This window comes from Neopsephotus bourkii, unplaced genomic scaffold (assembly GCF_033783945.1).
Source record: "Neopsephotus bourkii isolate Nb327-2 ecotype Australia unplaced genomic scaffold, CSIRO-AGI_Nbou_v1 NB_1250, whole genome shotgun sequence".
Taxonomy (NCBI): domain Eukaryota; kingdom Metazoa; phylum Chordata; class Aves; order Psittaciformes; family Psittacidae; genus Neopsephotus; species Neopsephotus bourkii.
This window is the reverse complement of record NW_026901735.1, coordinates 4825471-4843700: the sequence shown is the minus strand read 5'-3', so window position 1 is coordinate 4843700 and position 18230 is coordinate 4825471. Positions and strand designations below refer to the sequence as shown.

General features: G+C 47.5%; 1 protein-coding gene across 3 annotated transcripts in view; it reads left to right on the top strand.

Moving 5' to 3' along the window:
• The first annotated feature begins 31 nt into the window (after positions 1 to 31).
• MIER1 (MIER1 transcriptional regulator) overlaps positions 32 to 18230 on the top strand; it is a 37441-nt gene continuing 19242 nt past the window's right edge. Inside the window, exons 1-4 of one of the 3 annotated variants that reach the window (XM_061364892.1) lie at positions 156 to 275; positions 680 to 778; positions 16174 to 16198; positions 17315 to 17460. In XM_061364892.1, the coding sequence (XP_061220876.1) occupies positions 17362 to 17460 (99 nt within the window). In that variant the 5' untranslated portion in view covers positions 156 to 275; positions 680 to 778; positions 16174 to 16198; positions 17315 to 17361. Of the gene's footprint in view, positions 276 to 679; positions 779 to 971; positions 1143 to 16173; positions 16199 to 17314; positions 17461 to 18230 lie in introns of those variants that run through there. The other 2 variants (XM_061364893.1, XM_061364891.1) reach the window with 2 other exon arrangements.

Sequence of the window (18230 nt, the reverse complement as noted above, 5' to 3'; positions counted from 1 at the left end):
AGCGCGGGCTGCGCTGTGCTCCCCCCTACCCACCCCGCGGCCGCCCGCCTGAGGAGGGACCCCGCGGGGCCGCGGCCTGCCCGTGCCTGGGCCCCTCTCCGCGCCCGCCTCGGCCTCGGCTCAGGTCTCCGCCGCCCCCCGCCCAGTCCGGGGCTCCTCCCCTGCCGCCAGCCCCCGCGCCCCCTTTGTCACTGAAGCACAAAGGTCCTCGTCGGCCCGGGGGAGACTGGAGCTCCCTCCGTAAAGCTCTGCCCCGGTGGCGGGGATCGGAGCAGGTCTGGGCTTTCGGAGGGGGGAGGATTGGGGGGGATGAGGTGGCCCAGTTGCTGTGCCGCGGGCGCGTTTTGAGGGCGTGAAACGCGTTTGGTCGGGAAAACTGCCGGGAGAACCGCGGTCGTCAGTGACCTGTGCGCGGGCAGAGCGGGACGGAGCCGCCGCAGGCCCGGCAGGGCTCCCCGAGGCGCTCCTTGCCGTTACCGGCGCTGTGATGCCGGACTGCTGCATCAGGAGCTCTCTTCCCCTTTGCCAGCAGGACCGTGCTTGTCCTTGCGCCAGCGCTGGGACAGAACCGAGCCTGGGCGGGTGAGGCAGCCGGGGGAGGATTTAGGGAGAAAAAAGCAGCAGAATTAGGTCTGGGCGCTTGTTTGGGGGTTTGTTTTTAGTGTTTTCCTTCACATAGGACCAACATAACGCTGCCGGGGTCACCCCGCCGGGAGCCCCCCACCACGCTCCCTGAGGACCTCGCAGCGCGCCGGGACAGCTTCCCCCACCTCACCGCGTGAGTACGGCTGCCGGGGGACAGCAGCCAGGTGGGAGGCAGCGGCACCGGGTGCGGGGGACCCCGCCTGTGGAGCCGGTCCCTCCGTGGGTCCCGCCCGGCGCCGCCGCCTCAGCGCTGACAGCCCGGGGGCGGGGCTTCGCGCCTTGAGTGACAGCTGCTGGCGGCGCGCGCCCGTGCGCGGTGACGTCGTGCGTGGCGTGCCCCCTCCTTCCAGTCCCTCCCGCCGCTCCGCTCCGCTCCGCCGCCGCGCAGACCGTGACCCGCCGGCGCCGCTTCCTCCGCCGCGGCGGCGATGTGACCCCTCCCCGGGCCTGCCCCCCCCGCGCCGCCGCCGCCCGCCCGCGCAGCCAACATGGCGGAGGTGAGAGCGCGGCGGGGCGGGGGCCCGCCCGGGAACTTGTTGCGCGGGGCCGCGGCCGGGCGGAGCGTCCCATAAGTTAGTTGTGGGGCCGGGGAGGCCGCGCCGGGCACCGGGCCGCCCGCTCACCCCCCTCCGGGGCCTGCTGCCCCGGGACGGGGAGACGAGCCCCGGGGGGCCGGGCCCGCCTCGGCGGCGGGGCGCGGGCGGGACCTGAGCGCGGCCCGGGCGAGCGGGCCGGGGGCTTGGAGGCGGTGGCTCCCGCCCCAGGGCGGCACCGGGCTGGGGTCTGCGCCTCGTCCGCGAGCCGGGGAGGCGAGGCTCTGTGGGCGACAGCGGCCGAGGGGCGATGCTGGAGAGGGGCCCCGCGCTCGGGCAAGGGGGGAGCGGGGCCTGTGCCGCCCGCGGGACGGGGCTGAGCTTTGCTGCGGTGGGAAGTGGGGCAGCTTTACCTGCTGTGGCGGGGGGAGTGCGAGCCCTTCGGGGTGGAGAGGGATGCGCCTCTTGCCGGCTCCGGCCGTCTGTCCCAGCGCGAAAGAATCGCTTCTCCCAGGCTTTAACAAGAGCACCGTTGCTTGAGGTTAAAACGTATATTTAAATACCTTCTTGTAGTCGTTAGAACAAAGGGGAATTGCCTTTACAGGTAGAACGGTGTCTCCTGGGAGGGGAGACCTTTCTCCTGAAGAAGGCAAAAGGGCTATTCAGAGGGGTTGCAGGAAATGGGAAAAGGCTTGTTGACCTCTTTTCTTATGTGGGAGGCAGAGCGAGATACGTGTTTGATTATTGAGGTGTGGATTTGTCCATCCCGATAGGATCTGGGTGAACAGCTCTTTTGCTTCTTAGGAGGCAAGTTAGGACAGATGAATAGATGTTTCATTAAGTTTTCTTCAAATGATCCCAAGATTCCAATCTGAAGGTAATTTGCTGCTTGAGCAGTGTTGACAAATGGATTGGAAATGCTTGTTTGAAAGGTATGCTGTTAAAGCAACAACAACCAACACCTCGCTTGTGTGGGACGGGAGTTTCTTCCAGCCAGGCTGGGGGGATGTTCAAGGTGCTGGGTTCAGAATATTTTATAGATGAGGTTTTTTCCTTCTTCCCTTGAAATTCCTGAATATGTATGGCTTTTTACTGAGATTTATTTTATCTTTCCCCCCCAAATGAAAACCATAATGAAGCATTCTTCCTGTTATTTGTACAGCATGTACTAATCTAATCTTAGAAGTTTAAAGGATCTGCCTGGGCTTTTTTTTTACTGTATCTCAAGGGGCAGAGAATCACAGGTCTGATCTCTGAGCTATTCCTTGGCCAAAAACCCATAGCTATTAAATCCCTGTGCTCTGTGAAGTGGCGGAGGCGCACTGGGGCCCGTGCTGGTGTAGGCATCGTCGTATTCAGGGCTTGAGTCTCAAGTTTCACCAATTGCTTGTAAGTTTAGTTAATTAAACGCAGCGTTATTGTGAAATCCTCCTGCTTAGCTCTTTTCTGGGGGGAGCTGAAGTCACCATGTTGCTGAAGAGGCACGGGCAGGACGCTGCAGTACTTCCTATTCTCTGTTGTCACGTACTTGCACTGACATTGCAGCACTGATAGCATTGAGAGTTGGAGGGGCCTCGTGCTGCAGAGAGCAGTGAAAGGTCCATGGGTTATGGAGGTCAGGCAGGTTCTGGGTTTCACCTCGTGGATGGTGCTCCAACAGGTCAGGCTTCTATTATGTGTTGGTTTTGATATTTTACTAAGAAACTAAGAGTTTTGTGGTTTTCCCCCCTCCCCCTCAGCATTTGGCTTCTGTGAAGAAAAGCAAAGGCAAATTCTTTGTCCTATTTTGGCTTCTTGATTTGAGGTTAAGGGGCAGGAGCAGCATCAAGGGGCTGTGAGAGCTTTGATCCACCTGTGGGATGAGTTCAGTAGCACAGGGGTGGCAGCAACAGCTCCGCTGACATTCCTTCACAGCCACTGAGCCCTGGACACAACTGTTTGCATGGCTGCTCTGCCTTCTGCTTTGGGAATAATTGGAATTTGAAAGATAATAAGGCTTTCTGTCAGTGATTTAAGCTTGGAGCAATGTCCTCAGTATGGTTCCTAGCACAATTTGGGAAATATCAGGGATAGGATGGGAAGTCTCAGTGAATGGTGTCAGCCATCTGCCTGGAGGAACTGAAGGCAACTGCCGCTACGTGGTGGTGTGCTGAAGGAGGGGGTGTTGGGATAATGCTATGTTGACTGGGAATAAGGGAAAACTGATCCTTCAGGCAGCCCTAGGACTTGCCTGTTGCAGCACACAAGGAGCCTGGGATCAGCCTGGGTTAAAAATGTGGGTGGAAAAATGATGCTGCTGTTGTGTCTCCTGCCCTCTTCCCATTGCTTCCCAGTGGAAAGTATCACTCCAGCTCTTCTGAAGGGATGCACAGGAACTCATCCCTTAGGAAAATGATTTTAGGTGTAAAGAATCAGCCAGGATTTAATGCTGGAGATACAAACATCAGCAATTAAATGATACCAATATGAACCGTTTTGCCTTTGACAGGAAGGCTCTTCAGACAGGAGCTCTGAACCCGGGTAATGAGTATATGAGCCAGAAACTGAAACTAAATTAACAAAAATTGCATTTCACTTTCACAGAAACACCAGTTTGAGTAAAGGACAGACCAAACCCAAAAGATTTTGATTATATCTTAAACTGGTTTTAGCTTTGGGGTTAATGGCCTGTGCTAGAGCTTCATTTTACTTCAAAGCATGCTCACGTGACTGGTTTGAGTCCTCATATTCCACCACGTTAGAAGATTGTTCGAGTCTTAAATCAGACAGAAAACATGTTGAACTTACGACCAGCTCAGGCTTTGTGAATATCACTGTATCATGTATTCAGCTGCTTATTTAGTCTTTGTGGAGGAGTGAATGCTGATACATATTTTTCCCAAGCACGAGTGTTTTAATGCCTATTGAGAAGAAAAGATTTTTGGACTGAAAAGCTTGGTAGGTGAAAGCGAATGGGGTTTTTTGTTTATTCAGCCATTATAATGTCTGAATAAATTGTCAGAATGAGATCTTCTGATTCAAAGAACTTGCAGAACCCAGGTCAGACTTTTGTGTTGGAGGTGCGGGCAGCTAAATAATGCCTATAATTTCCAGATGTGCTGAATTCCTGCTGTTACTTTGTTTCGTGCCGTGATAGGATGCATCAGTCAGGTTACTGCAGGCATTTGCCAGGATACTGAAGAGGCAAAAGTCATGGGAAAATAGCGAGGGTTTGTGCTGGTTGGTTTTACTAAATCTGAAGAGTACCAGGGCTGCTGCATGGGAAGGAGGGTGGTCTTGTTTGGTCAGAGGTGGGGTGGGAGAGTTAGGGATGTAGTATCATAGAATCCCAGACTGATTTCTGTTGGAAGGGACCTTAAAGCTCCTCCAGCTCCAACCCCTGCCACGGGCAGGGACCCCTTCCACTGGAGCAGCTTGCTCCAAGCCCCTGTGTCCAACCTGGCCTTGAGCACTGCCAGGGATGGGGCAGCCACAGCTTCTCTGGGCACCCTGTGCCAGCGCCTCAGCACCCTCACAGGGAAGAGCTTCTGCCTAAGAGCTCAGCTCAGTCTCCCCTCGGGCAGGTTCAAGCCATTCCCCTTGGCCTGTCCCTACAGGCCCTTGTCCCAAGCCCCTCTCCAGGTTTCCTGCGGCTCCTTTAGGCACTGGAGCTGCTCTCAGGTCTCCCCAGAGCACAGCAGTGGGGCAGGATCCCCTCCCTGAGCTGCTGCTCACACTCTGGGGGTACAGCACAGCACACAGGGGTGTTCTGGGCTCAAACACACACTGAAGCTGGCTCATGGGGAGCTTCTTGTCAACCAGATTTTGTTGTTGCCTTTAATTGGCATAGGTTGGTGTAAATTTCAAGCAGATGTTAATTATGGCTTGAGGGGCTATGGAAACAGTCGAGGTGTCTAGCAGCTCCTAGCTGCCTGAAAGGGGAGACCCTGCTCCTCCTGCTGCCTTTGTGTAGGTGCTCCCAGAGCTTCTGTGGGTTCATCCAGCTCACTGGCTCAGAAGTGAAGAGCTTCCTGCGGGGTAACCAGTTGTATCAGCTCATGGAAAGATCCAGCAGACTCGAGTGGGTATGAGGGGTGATGTGAGGCAGCAGAGCCAGTTGTGGGGATCAGCAGGAGGGTGCTATATTCCTCCTTCCAAAGACCTCAAGCTATGGCATTGACTAAGCTTCTCCTGAGCCTATGTCCTTGTCTTGTGCAGCTCTGACCTGACGGCAGGAAGCTGTTCATCGTTACTGCTGTGGATAAATACAGTCTGTTTCTCCCATCCCTTGAGCAGGCAGGCAACCACCTTCATGGCAGCTCCTGGTGTTTCTCACCGCGCAATGAGGTTATTCAGCTTTCTGGAGTGAGAACTTCAGTTTTCTCTTCTGCAGAGTGAATTTCTGTGGGGATAAAAATTGGAATTGTCATCCTAACTTGTCAAATACGGGAAGAAGCAGGACAGCCGTCCAGTATCTGAAAGGGGCCTACAGTGATGCTGGAGAGGGACTCTTCATTAGGACCTGTAGGGACAGGCCAAGGGGAATGGCTTGAACCTGCCCGAGGGGAGACTGAGCTGAGCTCTTAGGCAGAAGCTCTTCCCTGTGAGGGTGCTGAGGCGCTGGCACAGGGTGCCCAGAGAAGCTGTGGCTGCCCCATCCCTGGCAGTGCTCAAGGCCAGGTTGGACACAGGGGCTTGGAGCAAGCTGCTGCAGTGGAAGGCAGGGATTGGAGCTGGATTTAAGGTCCTTCCAACACAAACCAGTCTGGGATTCTGTGCCTTTGAGAGGAGCAGGACCACTTCTCATGTCCATGGACAGTTAGACTGACTCAGCCTGATGTCTTTGAGTGTATTTTATTGCTGTTTGGGTTTCTCAAAGTTCTGTTGCTTTTGACCAAAAAACCAGTGTATTAATACCGTGTGTCAGTGCTTTAATAAGTCACCTATAAATTCATAATGTCTGGTAAAACTTCTTCCTGAATATTAAGCTTCTTTCAGCTGAAGAGTTTTAAACGTTATGAATGTAGCTAAATTCTCATTTTGATATGCAGCTTGAAACAACTTCAGGACATAATGTTTAAGAAATACTTTCTCTAATAACCATTCCTAATGACCTCCTTTACATTTTTAGTCTCAGTATTTTTATTAAGCTATGCTGTTACTTTAAAGCAATATGCATATCTATGGAATAGGCTTGAAGCAGTAGTGAAGTAAATGCCATCACTAATGGGTTGCAAACTGATACGTTTTAGCAGTGAGGGAGGACAGCTTTTAACACCTGGGTACAAAATGAAGTCAAAATAGATGAAATCAAGGATTCCTTCTGACTGCTCTAAACCCTGATTGAAATTGGTGATTCACATCAGGCCACCCTGTTGAGCACAAGTATTTTTAACTCATTTGATCTTAGCTTTAACTTTGCTTTGTCTCATTTTGGAGCAGTTTGTGTTCAATATTTCACGGAGGTATCTGTGAACCTAATGCAAATTGGGGAATCCACTTTTCTCACTTCCTTGGTAAGAGTATAAACTCCAAAGTCGTTGGTTATAATCTATTGATTGTGTTCCCTCAGGTTTCCTGGCAAGCTTTTGAAGGGAAAACAACGGCATTTAGCATTCTGCGTTTCTGATCTTGGATAAGAGTTGGGTTTTGTCTGTTATAATAGAAGAGTTTTGTGGACTCTCTTGGTGTGTGATAGAATATTGATGCTTGTGAGCTTACTGCTTGGGGTGTAGAGTTCCTTCAAACGCAGCAGAGGGATTTAAGGTAGGCAGTGGAATTGTTGCAAAGTTCAGTTTCTTTTGGAGCCTGTTCCTGGCCAGAGGCCTCAGTCTGTATTAATATTTCACTGCTAATCCAGTCATGTCATAAATTGTGTATAAGGATGTGTTCTTGCGCTGCTTGGCATATGAGTGTGTCTGGTTTCATCTGAAATCTTACAGTGGGATGTGATCACTCCAGAGACTTCCAAACTTTCTAGGGAGGGATTTCAGACTATTGTAAGAATTTGAGGCTGATGCTGTATTTTGTGATGGAAATGAACAATAAAGAGTTAGAAAATGTCCAGTTGAAGTGTGCTCTTCAGATAAGACAGATGACATTCTGAGTAACTGTGGTTGTGTTTCATAATACTCCTAGAAAATGGAAGTTCTCTTGCTCAAGTTGTAGTGAGCAAAATGTCCTGTCAACCAAGACATCCCCCTTGAGCTGCAGCTTCCTCCATCCTGTTTTGCTGATCATCATAGCATCCCAGACTGGTTTGGGTTGGAAGGGACGTTAAAGCTCACCCAGCTCCAACCCCTGCCACAGGCAGGGACCCCTTCCTCTGGAGCAGCTTGCTCCAAGCCCCTGTGTCCACCCTGGCCTTGAGCACTGCCAGGGATGGGGCAGCCACAGCTTCTCTGGGCACCCTGTGCCAGCCTCAGCACCCTCACAGGGAAGAGCTTCTGCCTAAGAGCTCAGCTCAGTCTCCCCTCGGGCAGGTTCAAGCCATTCCCCTTGGCCTGTCCCTACAGGCCCTTGTCCCAAGCCCCTCTCCAGCTTTCCTGCAGCCCCTTTAGGCACTGGAGCTGCTCTCAGGTCTCTCCTTCAGGGGCCATCTCTTCTCCAGGCTGACCCAGCCCAGCTCTCTCAGCTCCAGTGCAAGTCCTCAGTCCTTCAAGTAATGCATGTTGGTTTTGGAGCAGGGAGGACTTCCTTGGGATATAGTTGATGGTTCCTGGTTCTAGTCATTTGCTCAAAGGAGAATGAGAATCAGTTTCACTTTATTGTAAATATATTAGCATGGGATTCCAACAGATGATTCAACAGCAGCATGGTCATGAGCCATTGGATAGAAGCTGCTTTTACCACCCTAAAATGTGCTGTCTCTTGACTTAGAACCCTGAAAAATGTGGCTACATCTGCCCGAGGGGAGACTGAGCTGAGCTCTTAGGCAGAAGCTCTTCCCTGTGAGGGTGCTGAGGCGCTGGCACAGGGTGCCTAGAGAAGCTGTGGCTGCCCCATCCCTGGCAGTGCTTAAGGCCAGGTTGGACACAGGGGCTTGGAGCAAGCTGCTCCAGTGGAAGGGGTCCCTGCCCGTAGCAGGGGTTGGAGCTGGAGGAGCTTTAAGGTCCCTTCCAACCCAGACCAGTCTGGGATGATTTTAAGACTTCCCTTCAGTACCTCTTGCAGAGGTTGTGCTGTGAGGTAATGACTCCCTTTAGTTCAGAGATCAAAAGGGTGATTGGAAGCTTCCCTGCCAGTTTTATGTCATTGCCATCTGTCTGTCCTGCTGTGTTTTCCCTCCTGGACTTTCAAGGTGCTATTTACTCTTGCTGGAAGCTACTTCTTCTACAGTAAGTGTGGCAGAAAGCAAAGCATGACAGCATCACCCTTTGGAAACCTGTAAGTTCATGCAGATTCTCTTTGCTTGCACCTTCACTTTGTTGCTCCTGCTGTGGTGTGATAACCTCTGACAGGAGTGTGAAGCAGATAGCAGGTAAATCCCCCCAGGGAGAGTCATCACCTGACATCCTGCTGTGTTCCCCTGAATCCAAGCTTGGTTTTAGTCCTTTAAAGCACCAGCCGCTGCTCTTGTTAGAGTTGCAGTTGAAATCCCTTTCTGTTTAGGGCTTTTGACTAGTATTTACAATATGAAAAATGCCCTCAGGTGGTACAGTGACTTAGAAAGACTGCAGTTTGCGTCCTTCCCACTGCAGATGTACGGAGCCATGTTGGCAAACCAAATGTCTGGAAGATCCTCATGAACACTGTCCCCTGTGCAACACTGTGCATCGTCTGCTTCCCTTTTCCAGTCTTTTCATGGTGCAGAGATGCAGGTAGAGTGATACAGGACTGACCCAGCTGCATTAAAACCCCACCTGTAGCTCTTACAGTCAGGCACTTTGATGGGCAGCCTCTCCATAAGAAACCAAACCTTTACCTAGTGTTGCTCTCAGAAGCAGCAGGCAGGGAGAGGGACGTGAGCAAATAAGTAGCTTTTCAGGGCTACCTGCAAATCTCAGACCTTGGGATGATGAGATAAGTTGGGTTGGAAGGGACCTCAGGGGTCTCTGGTCCAACCTTTGCTCACAGCAGGGTCTGCTCTGAGGTCTGACCACCTTGCTTGGGGCTGTCTTTAGTCCGGTCTTCAAAACCTCCAAGCAAAGAGGCTCATGGGGGTCAAAGTTGTCTCTCTAAACTCTTAAGTGGAATCAAGTGTAGGAAGGGAATGGTCAAGCCAGGGCACCTATGCTGTGGTAGTTTCAAGGCTTAGGTGGACATGTTTGAGTTGAAACATTGCACTTGATCTTTGTCTTCTACGTGAATTTCCTCCTTCAGCAACCAAACTAAAATCAAGTAAAAATTCCGTGTATAGAAAGGCTTCCATTTCATGAGCAGAGGGCTTAAATATCCCTTTAGGTTTTGGCTGTAGAAGTGTTCACATATGAAACTGTTCAATGAGGGGTATCAGTGTTTTTTCCGTGCTTCAGTATGTTGCTGATGCAGCATGAGGAGAGAGGGACAGGCTGGAGCTGTGAGCTTTGCACTGCAATCCCTCTTTATAGGATCATAGAATAGTTAGGAAAGGACCTTAAGATCATCCAGTTCCAATCCCCCTGCCATGGGCAGGGACACCTCACACTAAACCAGATCACCCAAGGCCTCGTCCAACCTGGCCTCAAACACTGCCAGGGATGCAGCATTCACAGCCTCCCTGGGCAACCCATTCCACTGCCTCACCACCCTCACAGGAAAGAATTTCCTCCTTATATCCAATCTAAACTTCCCCTGTTTCAGTTTTAACCCATTACCCCTTGTCCTATCACTACAGTCCCTAATGAAGAGCCCCTCCCCACCATCCCTGTAGGCCCCCTTCAGACACTGGAAGGCTGCTATGAGGTCTCCACGCAGCCTATGAGGAGGGACATGTGCCCTCTTGAGAAAAGGGTGTTTTCCCCCATTTTAACTGGACATTTTCTCCAGAACAACATTTAGTTTTGCTCACTGGAGACGCTGTTCAATGGCTGCCGCTTACTCAGGTGGGGATTTTAGACACCCTTCTTTTAGCTGAGGACTCCTGTTCTAAGTTTGAAGTGCAGGGTTAGTGCCTGAACCATCTGTATTCAAAACTTCACTCTTTGAATAGTATTCATGTAACTGTATGTCTGCATTTTGGGGGATAAATGTGAGTTGTTAAGAGCAGAATGCATACTACCACTTGCAGATCAGTGATTTACATTTAGTCTGCTTAGTGAAATGGAGCTTTAGTGATGCTGACACCACATACATGAATACTTGTGAGGTTATTGCGAGTTTTCTGTGGCTAAAACAAGGCATTGCAACCCAGAAGTAAAGTTTGATATGTTCCTGTAGCAGAGTTCAAAAGACCTGAGTGTCTGCTTGATGAATTTGGCAGGTTTATTGCTTTCAGTGTAGGCAATATTCAATTTTAGTTTCAAGCTGTTCTCTGTAACACTTAAAGAGCTATTAAAGATCCATCCTGTTCAAATTTACTCAGTTATATTTGTCTTGGAGAGGCTGCAGATACTGTTAAAGATGTTTCATTATGAATTGATTATATTAAACAGCATAAGCGATGTTGGCAAATACAGGAGTAGTTTTGTGGGTAGGAGGGAAGCTGTATCATGTCCTGACAGTTCAGGTGCTTCTTTGCCTGATATAGGTGAAATGTAAAGAGAGAAAACTCAGTGCATTGCTTCCATAGCCTTCATGTTTTGGATTATCCCATTCCAGTCCCAGCAGCTATGAAGCTATGAATAAACAGGAATATCTCCTGCCAGCATGTGGAAATGGCATTGCCTGGAAGCCCACCCCTGTTCTGAAGCAGTGGGTTCAAAAATACACTGTGCAAAAGTGATGTCTCCGAAACTGTTTGCATTAAATAAACCTGTAATGATGCCAGCCCAGCTTTACTTTTACCATATAGCTTCCATCACAAAACACAGTAATAAAGGCATCCAAAAGCCCAGTGAGTTTTTGTTGTTGGAGTAACACTTCAGATGTCTGCTGGGTTCATCCCTTGACAGTCCAAAGGTGTCTGAAGAAAACTGACAGACTTCAGTCCCATCTATTCCTGTATCCACACACTGGAGAATGTGTCGGACATGATCTTGGTTGCTGACCTTTTGAAAACACCTACTCTGCATGTCTTTCCTGAGACTCCTCAAAATACACATGGAATAAAACCAGTGACATATGCTTTTAGTGTCACCCAAGTCTGCTGTGTTTCTGCTCAGTGTCTTGTCTTTTTCTCTTTACCATCAGGTTTATATTCTTCCTATCTTAGAACTGGCATTTCCTTCCTGTTGTTCACCTGGAGCATTAATAATGTGCTCAGTGGTGTGGCCGTGCAGTAGGATTCCATCAGTCCCTTGAGTTTTTCCATGAATTCAGAGTTAATGAATGATTTTTCATTCTTTTCAACCCACAACAAATGGCCACTGTTATCTTTTCTGAGAATAGAATCAAATGCATAGAACAATCAGATTGTGTCAGCCTGGGTATTGTAAGTATCCCATAGTTTTTCTGTCCTGGGCCTTGGATACCATTCTGTAGGTAGCAGCTCTTTGTTCCCATGAGTGTCCTTGAGCCAAAACACAATGCTTTGTACTTCTCTATGAATTGCTGCAGCAGCAAATGAAAAGCCATTGAAGTGCAAGGGGTATCCTTTTCACAGGAATTCCTGTTATCCTGACACACCATAGCTTAGGACTTAAGATCTGATGGCACCAACGTAGCCATATGATCTTTAATGACTGCCAGGGAATTCTCATAAGAAAATGCCCTCAAAGCCATCTGTCCTGCCCTGTCCAGAGTCATGATCACTTGGAGCAAGGAAACAGGGCTGAATAATGGGCTGTTGCAGGAATTGTCTCAACTGTTTAATCATAGGATGCAGCAGATGGTCACTGAAAGGGTTACTCCTGGTCTCCTGCCACAGCTCCAGACTTGTGCTCTGGGCTGTTTGCAGGGACTGCAGAGGCCCATGCTGAAGCCCTTTGGCTCACTCATAGGGTGAGAAAGTAGGGTTAGTTTTCTCTGAGATTGGTTTGCTGACCCAGCACATGCTGCAGCTTCCTCATTGCTGGACCTGGCACAAGCAGCAGAAGCGCATGGAGTGGTAGGGAGAGGTCACATACTACTTTTGGCAGCAGCTGGCCATTAATATAGATGAGATGTAATGTAACACTGCATCTAGCTAGGAATAGAAGGCAGAGGATGATGGACGTTGCATCACTTGGACTAGAAACATGAAAGGCAGAGATGGTAATCCACAGACTAGGTAGTTAGGGTAGGTAAAGCTTAGGAGAAAAGAATAGAGACCCAGAGGCTGTTCTGAAAGCTGGCTGTGGAGTCTGTGGTGAAGAATGAGCTAGAACGTCCCAAAAGATAGATGAATTCTGGGAGGTAGCTTGAAATGGACTTAATGTTTCTGGAGGTGATTGGGTTTTGAACATTATCTGCTTGGGGGTTGTATTTGTCCCTTCTATAGGCTGAGATTGTACTGGTTATGTACTTGGACTTGTTCAGGAGTCCTGGGGGTCGTGCTGAGCTCCATTGGCACTGCAGTGTTTTAGCAACGCTGTTGAAGCTGATAAAGAGGAGACTGCTTTTGCACTACTTTAGCCTATAGGCCAGGCTGTGTGCTTGCCTGAGCTCCTGTGCCTTCTCCATACTATTGCAGAGTACTGAAAGCTGAACTTTGTTTCTTAAAGTGACTTGTATGAGATTGGGTTTTGCCCCACTGTGGTTTAGTGTGTACTCTGAACAGGAAAGTGCTTCAGTGCAGTAGGCTCCATTGTGGTGTGTACTGGAGTGTTTAGATACAGAGTTGTTGAAGCTGGAGATACCTTGAGATAGTCAAGACCAATCCATTGCTCAGAGCTGGGACAGCTCAAGTAGGTTGCTCAGGACCATTGCCAGTCTGGTTTTGAATGCCTTCAGTGCAGAGACCACAGTGTCTTGGGGCAGCGTGTTCCCATGTTTCATCTCTCTCAGAGAGAGAAAAGCTTTTCCTTATGTTTAAATGTATTCCAGTTTGTGCCCGTTGAGTCATCGCTGGATGCCATTGGGAAGAGATGGGCTCAGTCTCCTGTACAGCCCTCCATCAGATACTGGACAGGGGGTCAGATGCTCCTGAGCCATCTCTTTTCCAGGAAGAGCCCTGGCTCTCTGAGCCTCTCCTTTGTCAGAGGACCCAGTCCCTCAGCCCTTGGAGCTGGGCCTTTCAGACAGTTTTCCACCCACATCCCTGCTTGTCCAGGCTTACTTTATCAGTTTGTGAGGGTGGGATGGGAGATGGCATGGAAAGCCTTGCTGTAGTGAAGACAAGCAGCATCCCCTGTGCTCCCTTCACCCACCATGCCAGTCTTCTCATGAAGGAAGACATTTGGGCTGGTCAGGCATGAATTCCCTTTTGTAAATCCATGCTGACTGCTCCCATCACCTCCTTGTCCTCATTCATGTTTGCTCCATCACTTGGCTGAGGCTGTCTCTGTATCCTTGTCTTTGGAGATGGGAATGGTACCTTTGCCATCCTGAAAACTTGTAAAGGGTGATAGGAGCCTCAAGTGGGACTGAAACAACAGGCTCCAACATTTATATATTTCTACACAGATCATGTAAAAATCCATGCTCCTAAACCCATACAAGGTATATCTGAATCCAAAGGATGCTGCCCTGCTGCAGGGCAGAGTTGAGAGCAGACCCTGTTCTGCTTGTTGAAGACTCCAACCTGCTTTTCTTAATCGAGGTGGGGAGTTACTTGTTCCCCTTTACACAAGGCTCATGGTCCAGGAGGGCTCCTCCAAGTCTTTCTGGCTGTTGGCAGATCCTTAACAGTGTCTGGAAGCCAAGATGTGCCTTGGGGGTTGGGTTTGGCTTTTCCCCCATGAGGGCAGAACTGCTGCTGTTGCACCATGCTAGATGCTGTCTACTTGAACTCCTGCTGTCCTTAATTCACAGTGGAGTGAGCGCTCCCTTTTCCGCAGAAGTGCTACCCTATCTGGTATTCCTGGAATCCCAGGGTCCCCTTTTAACATGGAACTGACCTAGTACAGTAGCCTCAGCATAGTTTGCATCCAAATACTGTCTCATCATAGAATCCCAGCCTGGTTTGGGTTGGAAAGGAGCTTAAAGCTCATCCAGCTCCATCCCCTGCCACGGGCAGGGACCCCTTCCACTGGAGCAGCTTGCTCCAAGCCCCTGTGTCCAACCTGGCCTTGAGCACTGCCAGGGATGGGGCAGCCACAGCTTCTCTGGGCGCCCTGTGCCAGCACCTCAGGGGAAGAGCTTCTGCTTAAGATCTAACTTGAACTTCCCCTGTTCCCCCTTGTCCTATCACTACAGTTATTGATGAGGGACTTGTGCGCTGTAAACTCTTACTCAGTATAGGCAGACATGTAAGTGACTTTTGGTCAGTGATTCCTAAGGAGGTGTATTTTTTCTCACCTTGTAGAGATGCTAATAGAAAAGAACTTTATAATTACAGAGAGTTTTTTAACTTCTAGTTTTTGCTTCATTACACATCTAGGCCGGCTGTTGTGGGTGGAAGCAGCTTGTGCCTCGTGAGATGAAGTCAAGGAGAAGGAAAATCTTGGAGTAATAGCACAAGGTTTTACTTGAGTATGAATTTCCCATTTTCTAACATAGTATCTTGTTTTAATTTTGCATGTGCTTCAGGGTGTACAGCTCCTGCAGTTCTAGTAGGAGTACAATCAAGCCAGAGTATTACACATGCACAAAAGTACATGAATCTGCAAATTGAAGCTTTCCCAATTATTCCCTGGCCAAACCCAGGCATTTTTCCATGAAGACAGCATCACATATTGTGTATTATTATTGCTTAAGATTTAACTGCGATACCAAACAGTATCTCAGTTTGCAGGAGGTGGCAGGGAAAAGGGCTACTGCAGCTCTCCGAAGCCAAAATCCATCTTCCAGCTTTGACAAACCCACTTCACTGGGGCTGTTCCTGAAAATAGCTGCGCCATTTGCTTGCATTTTCAAAACAAATGAGGGTTGCATGTCTGACATGCAAATCTCAGCCCAGGAGGCTGCAGGCTGTCAAAGTCAGAAGCCAAGGAAAGCAGGATTCCATGGAAGGCGACGTTTGTTCTCATTATAAACGTGAAGTTACCCAGTGTGGTAGGCCAAAGGGTGTCTCTGTTACATAGAAATTGTTGTAAAAGTCTCTTTTTTCCCCTGTATTTAAAAGATACACGTTTGTTTTGTAGTCTGTGATCATATTAATTTGTGTTAAAAGGTACTTGGGAAGAAAGTCTTGCTTACAAAGTCACGTTATTCTGTTTTTCTCACAGCTGGGTTTTTAAGCACAAGATTAAATGGCTTTTTCCTTTTGTTCTATGAGGAATTCTCATTGTAATTTGTAATTACCTGTTAAGTGTGCACCTTCATTTAAATAGAACAGGGAATTTGTGTATCGTATAACGTGCAGTTTCAAATAGGAAGAATGATTTCTCTTAAACCGTGCTTCCAGTCAGTGTAATCTGGCATATACCTTGGCTGTGGAAAAGGGGATTTAATACATGGCATTAAATCAAAGCTGGATCTGTTAAAAACTAAACTATCACTACTGTTAGTCTCCAGTTTTGTGCTGGCATAAAGGGAGAACTGAAAATGAGCAGAGATGGAGAGAAAGTAGCATTGCCCCCTCTGGCCCCAGCACTGATTTATGCCACACTAAAGCTGACTGTGGAACTGTAACACTGCTTTCAGTATGAATTGGTTTGCTTTATTTTATACCTTCAACTCAACTATTGCATCACAAAAAGGGCATTTCTTCCAGTTATTGTTGCTGAAATCATGCAGCAGTATTGATACATACAGGATGAAATGGCTACTCTTTACCTCAGATTGCTTCCGCCTGTTTGTGGTGCTTTATTTGTGAATACATCACTTGCTGTGACTTGCATTGTATCAGATGAATTATTGGATTGCAATTGTACAGGTTCAACCTGGAACTAATCATTTCCTATGTTTTCTTTTTTAGCCTTCTGTTGAGTCTTCAAGCCCAGGTAGGTACTTTTAATGGTTCCTAAACTTCTAAGCACCCTTTAAAAATGAGGTTTGCTGGTCTCTTGCTATTAGTAATCTAAGGATACCACTTGATGGATAGGTTGGTGGCAGTACTGGTTTCAGTAGTCACTATCCAGTAGTCAGCCTAAGTGTAAATTATGACTAACTGGAAGCTTTTTTCTGTCCACTTTGGTCCCACTGTACTTAGTGTTATTTATTTCCAAGCTTTTTGGCATCCTACTGTGGAAAAGCTTTCCCGTAGTTACTTCAGCTGGACTGCCCTTGTCCCTTGAGCTCTTCTTCTTGCAGAGAAGCAATCAGTTGCTTTTAACACTTCAGAGTATTATTAACCCTTATAGGCAAGCCCTCCCTCTTGTACCCTTCACATGCAAGCTGTACAAGCTTTGGAAAATGGAATTGAAGTTGTCTATGGAGACAAGTGGAAAAATGTTAGCAGGGTTGGAATTAGAAATCAGGTATTGCTAAATTACATCTGCCAAACCATTCATCCATCCATTTAGTTCTCATTGTCACAAAATCTAACCAGACTTCTCTACAAAGAGCCATGAAAAAACAAGGCATGGGGGAAATAACTAAGGATTCTGCATCATAAATAAAATCTGCATAACTCTGAAGCTTACTTGAAGCTTAAAGTCTGGAAAAGTCATTAGACTGTCTTTGTAACTGCAAAACAAGAAAGCTTCCAAAGTGTAAAGGAAACAACTGCCCTGAGTTTATATTTTATGAGTGTTTTTGCTCCCACTAGAACTCTTGATTCAGGCAGGTTTATGATGATTTAGAATTAAGCCTTCAGAACTTGAATGTTTTACAAGCATTTAACTAGGGACCTGATGTCCAGATATACAGGACTTTGAGATCTGGCTGTTAAACAGCATCTCCTGCTTCTTTGTCCCATGATCTACCACTCAAAGGGCAGCTTTTACTGTCCTCTGAATAACAAGATTGGCTTTCCCTGAGTTAAACGATGGAGGGATTTTGAGGATATTTTAATTTCTGAGTATAATTTAAGTATTAAAATGTCACCAAAATAAAAACCTTAAACTCTGTGAGGCCATGATCTAACTAAAAACATTCTTTAAAATGTTTTCTATCAGGAGGTTCAGCAACATCTGATGACCATGAATTTGATCCATCAGCTGATATGCTGGTGCATGACTTTGATGATGAACGGACATTAGAAGAGGAGGAAATGATGGAAGGAGAAACAAACTTCAGTTCTGAAATAGAGGATCTTAACAGGGTAGGTAGCCTTAAATAGTCGTAAAACATAACCACAGCCCAGAGCCTCACACAAAACATACGCAGGTTTTTTCTCCTTATATTTGGGATTTTTTTTAAAAAAGAACAAAACACCCCAAAATCACTAATAGGTAAATAACACTGATGGGGGAAAGCAGCTGAACTAAATGTGAGGGTCTCAAAAGGTGGGAAAAGGAAACTGGTACCTAAATACTTAATAATATATAATGCTGTGCTTGTTTGGTTTCTTTTTGCATATATGTGCTGCTATAGGATTTGCATTTTAGAGCTAATAATATAGGTTAAAGCATGCTCTCACTAAACTATATTCCAGTATTATTTTCTAATGCACTTGATTAGTGCAGATAGATGTTGATTTATAAAAAATCTCCTAATCTTACATTTCTTTTGCATATTTATACAAACATTTGTATAGTACTTTAGTGGAGCATAAAGGGGTGTCTTCCTTTTTAAGGTAGAGGAAATGGAGATAGAGATGCAATGATTGGCTCAAAGCAAAAAGTTGTCATCAGACCTAAGATCAGAACTCCTGATCTGTTTCTCACTATGAACTATGATCAGTAGTGAGAAATAAATCTTAAAACACGTGTCTCCTGAAATAATTGCATATAAGATTTATTTGGCATTTTAGGGTGACTTATGTATTGTCTTAAATCACTTCTCAGGCAGAAATAATATATTTAAATTACAAACTAGGCTCATTATAAGTACAAAGTAATTTAGATACTGTCTGTGGCCTCATTGGCTGAA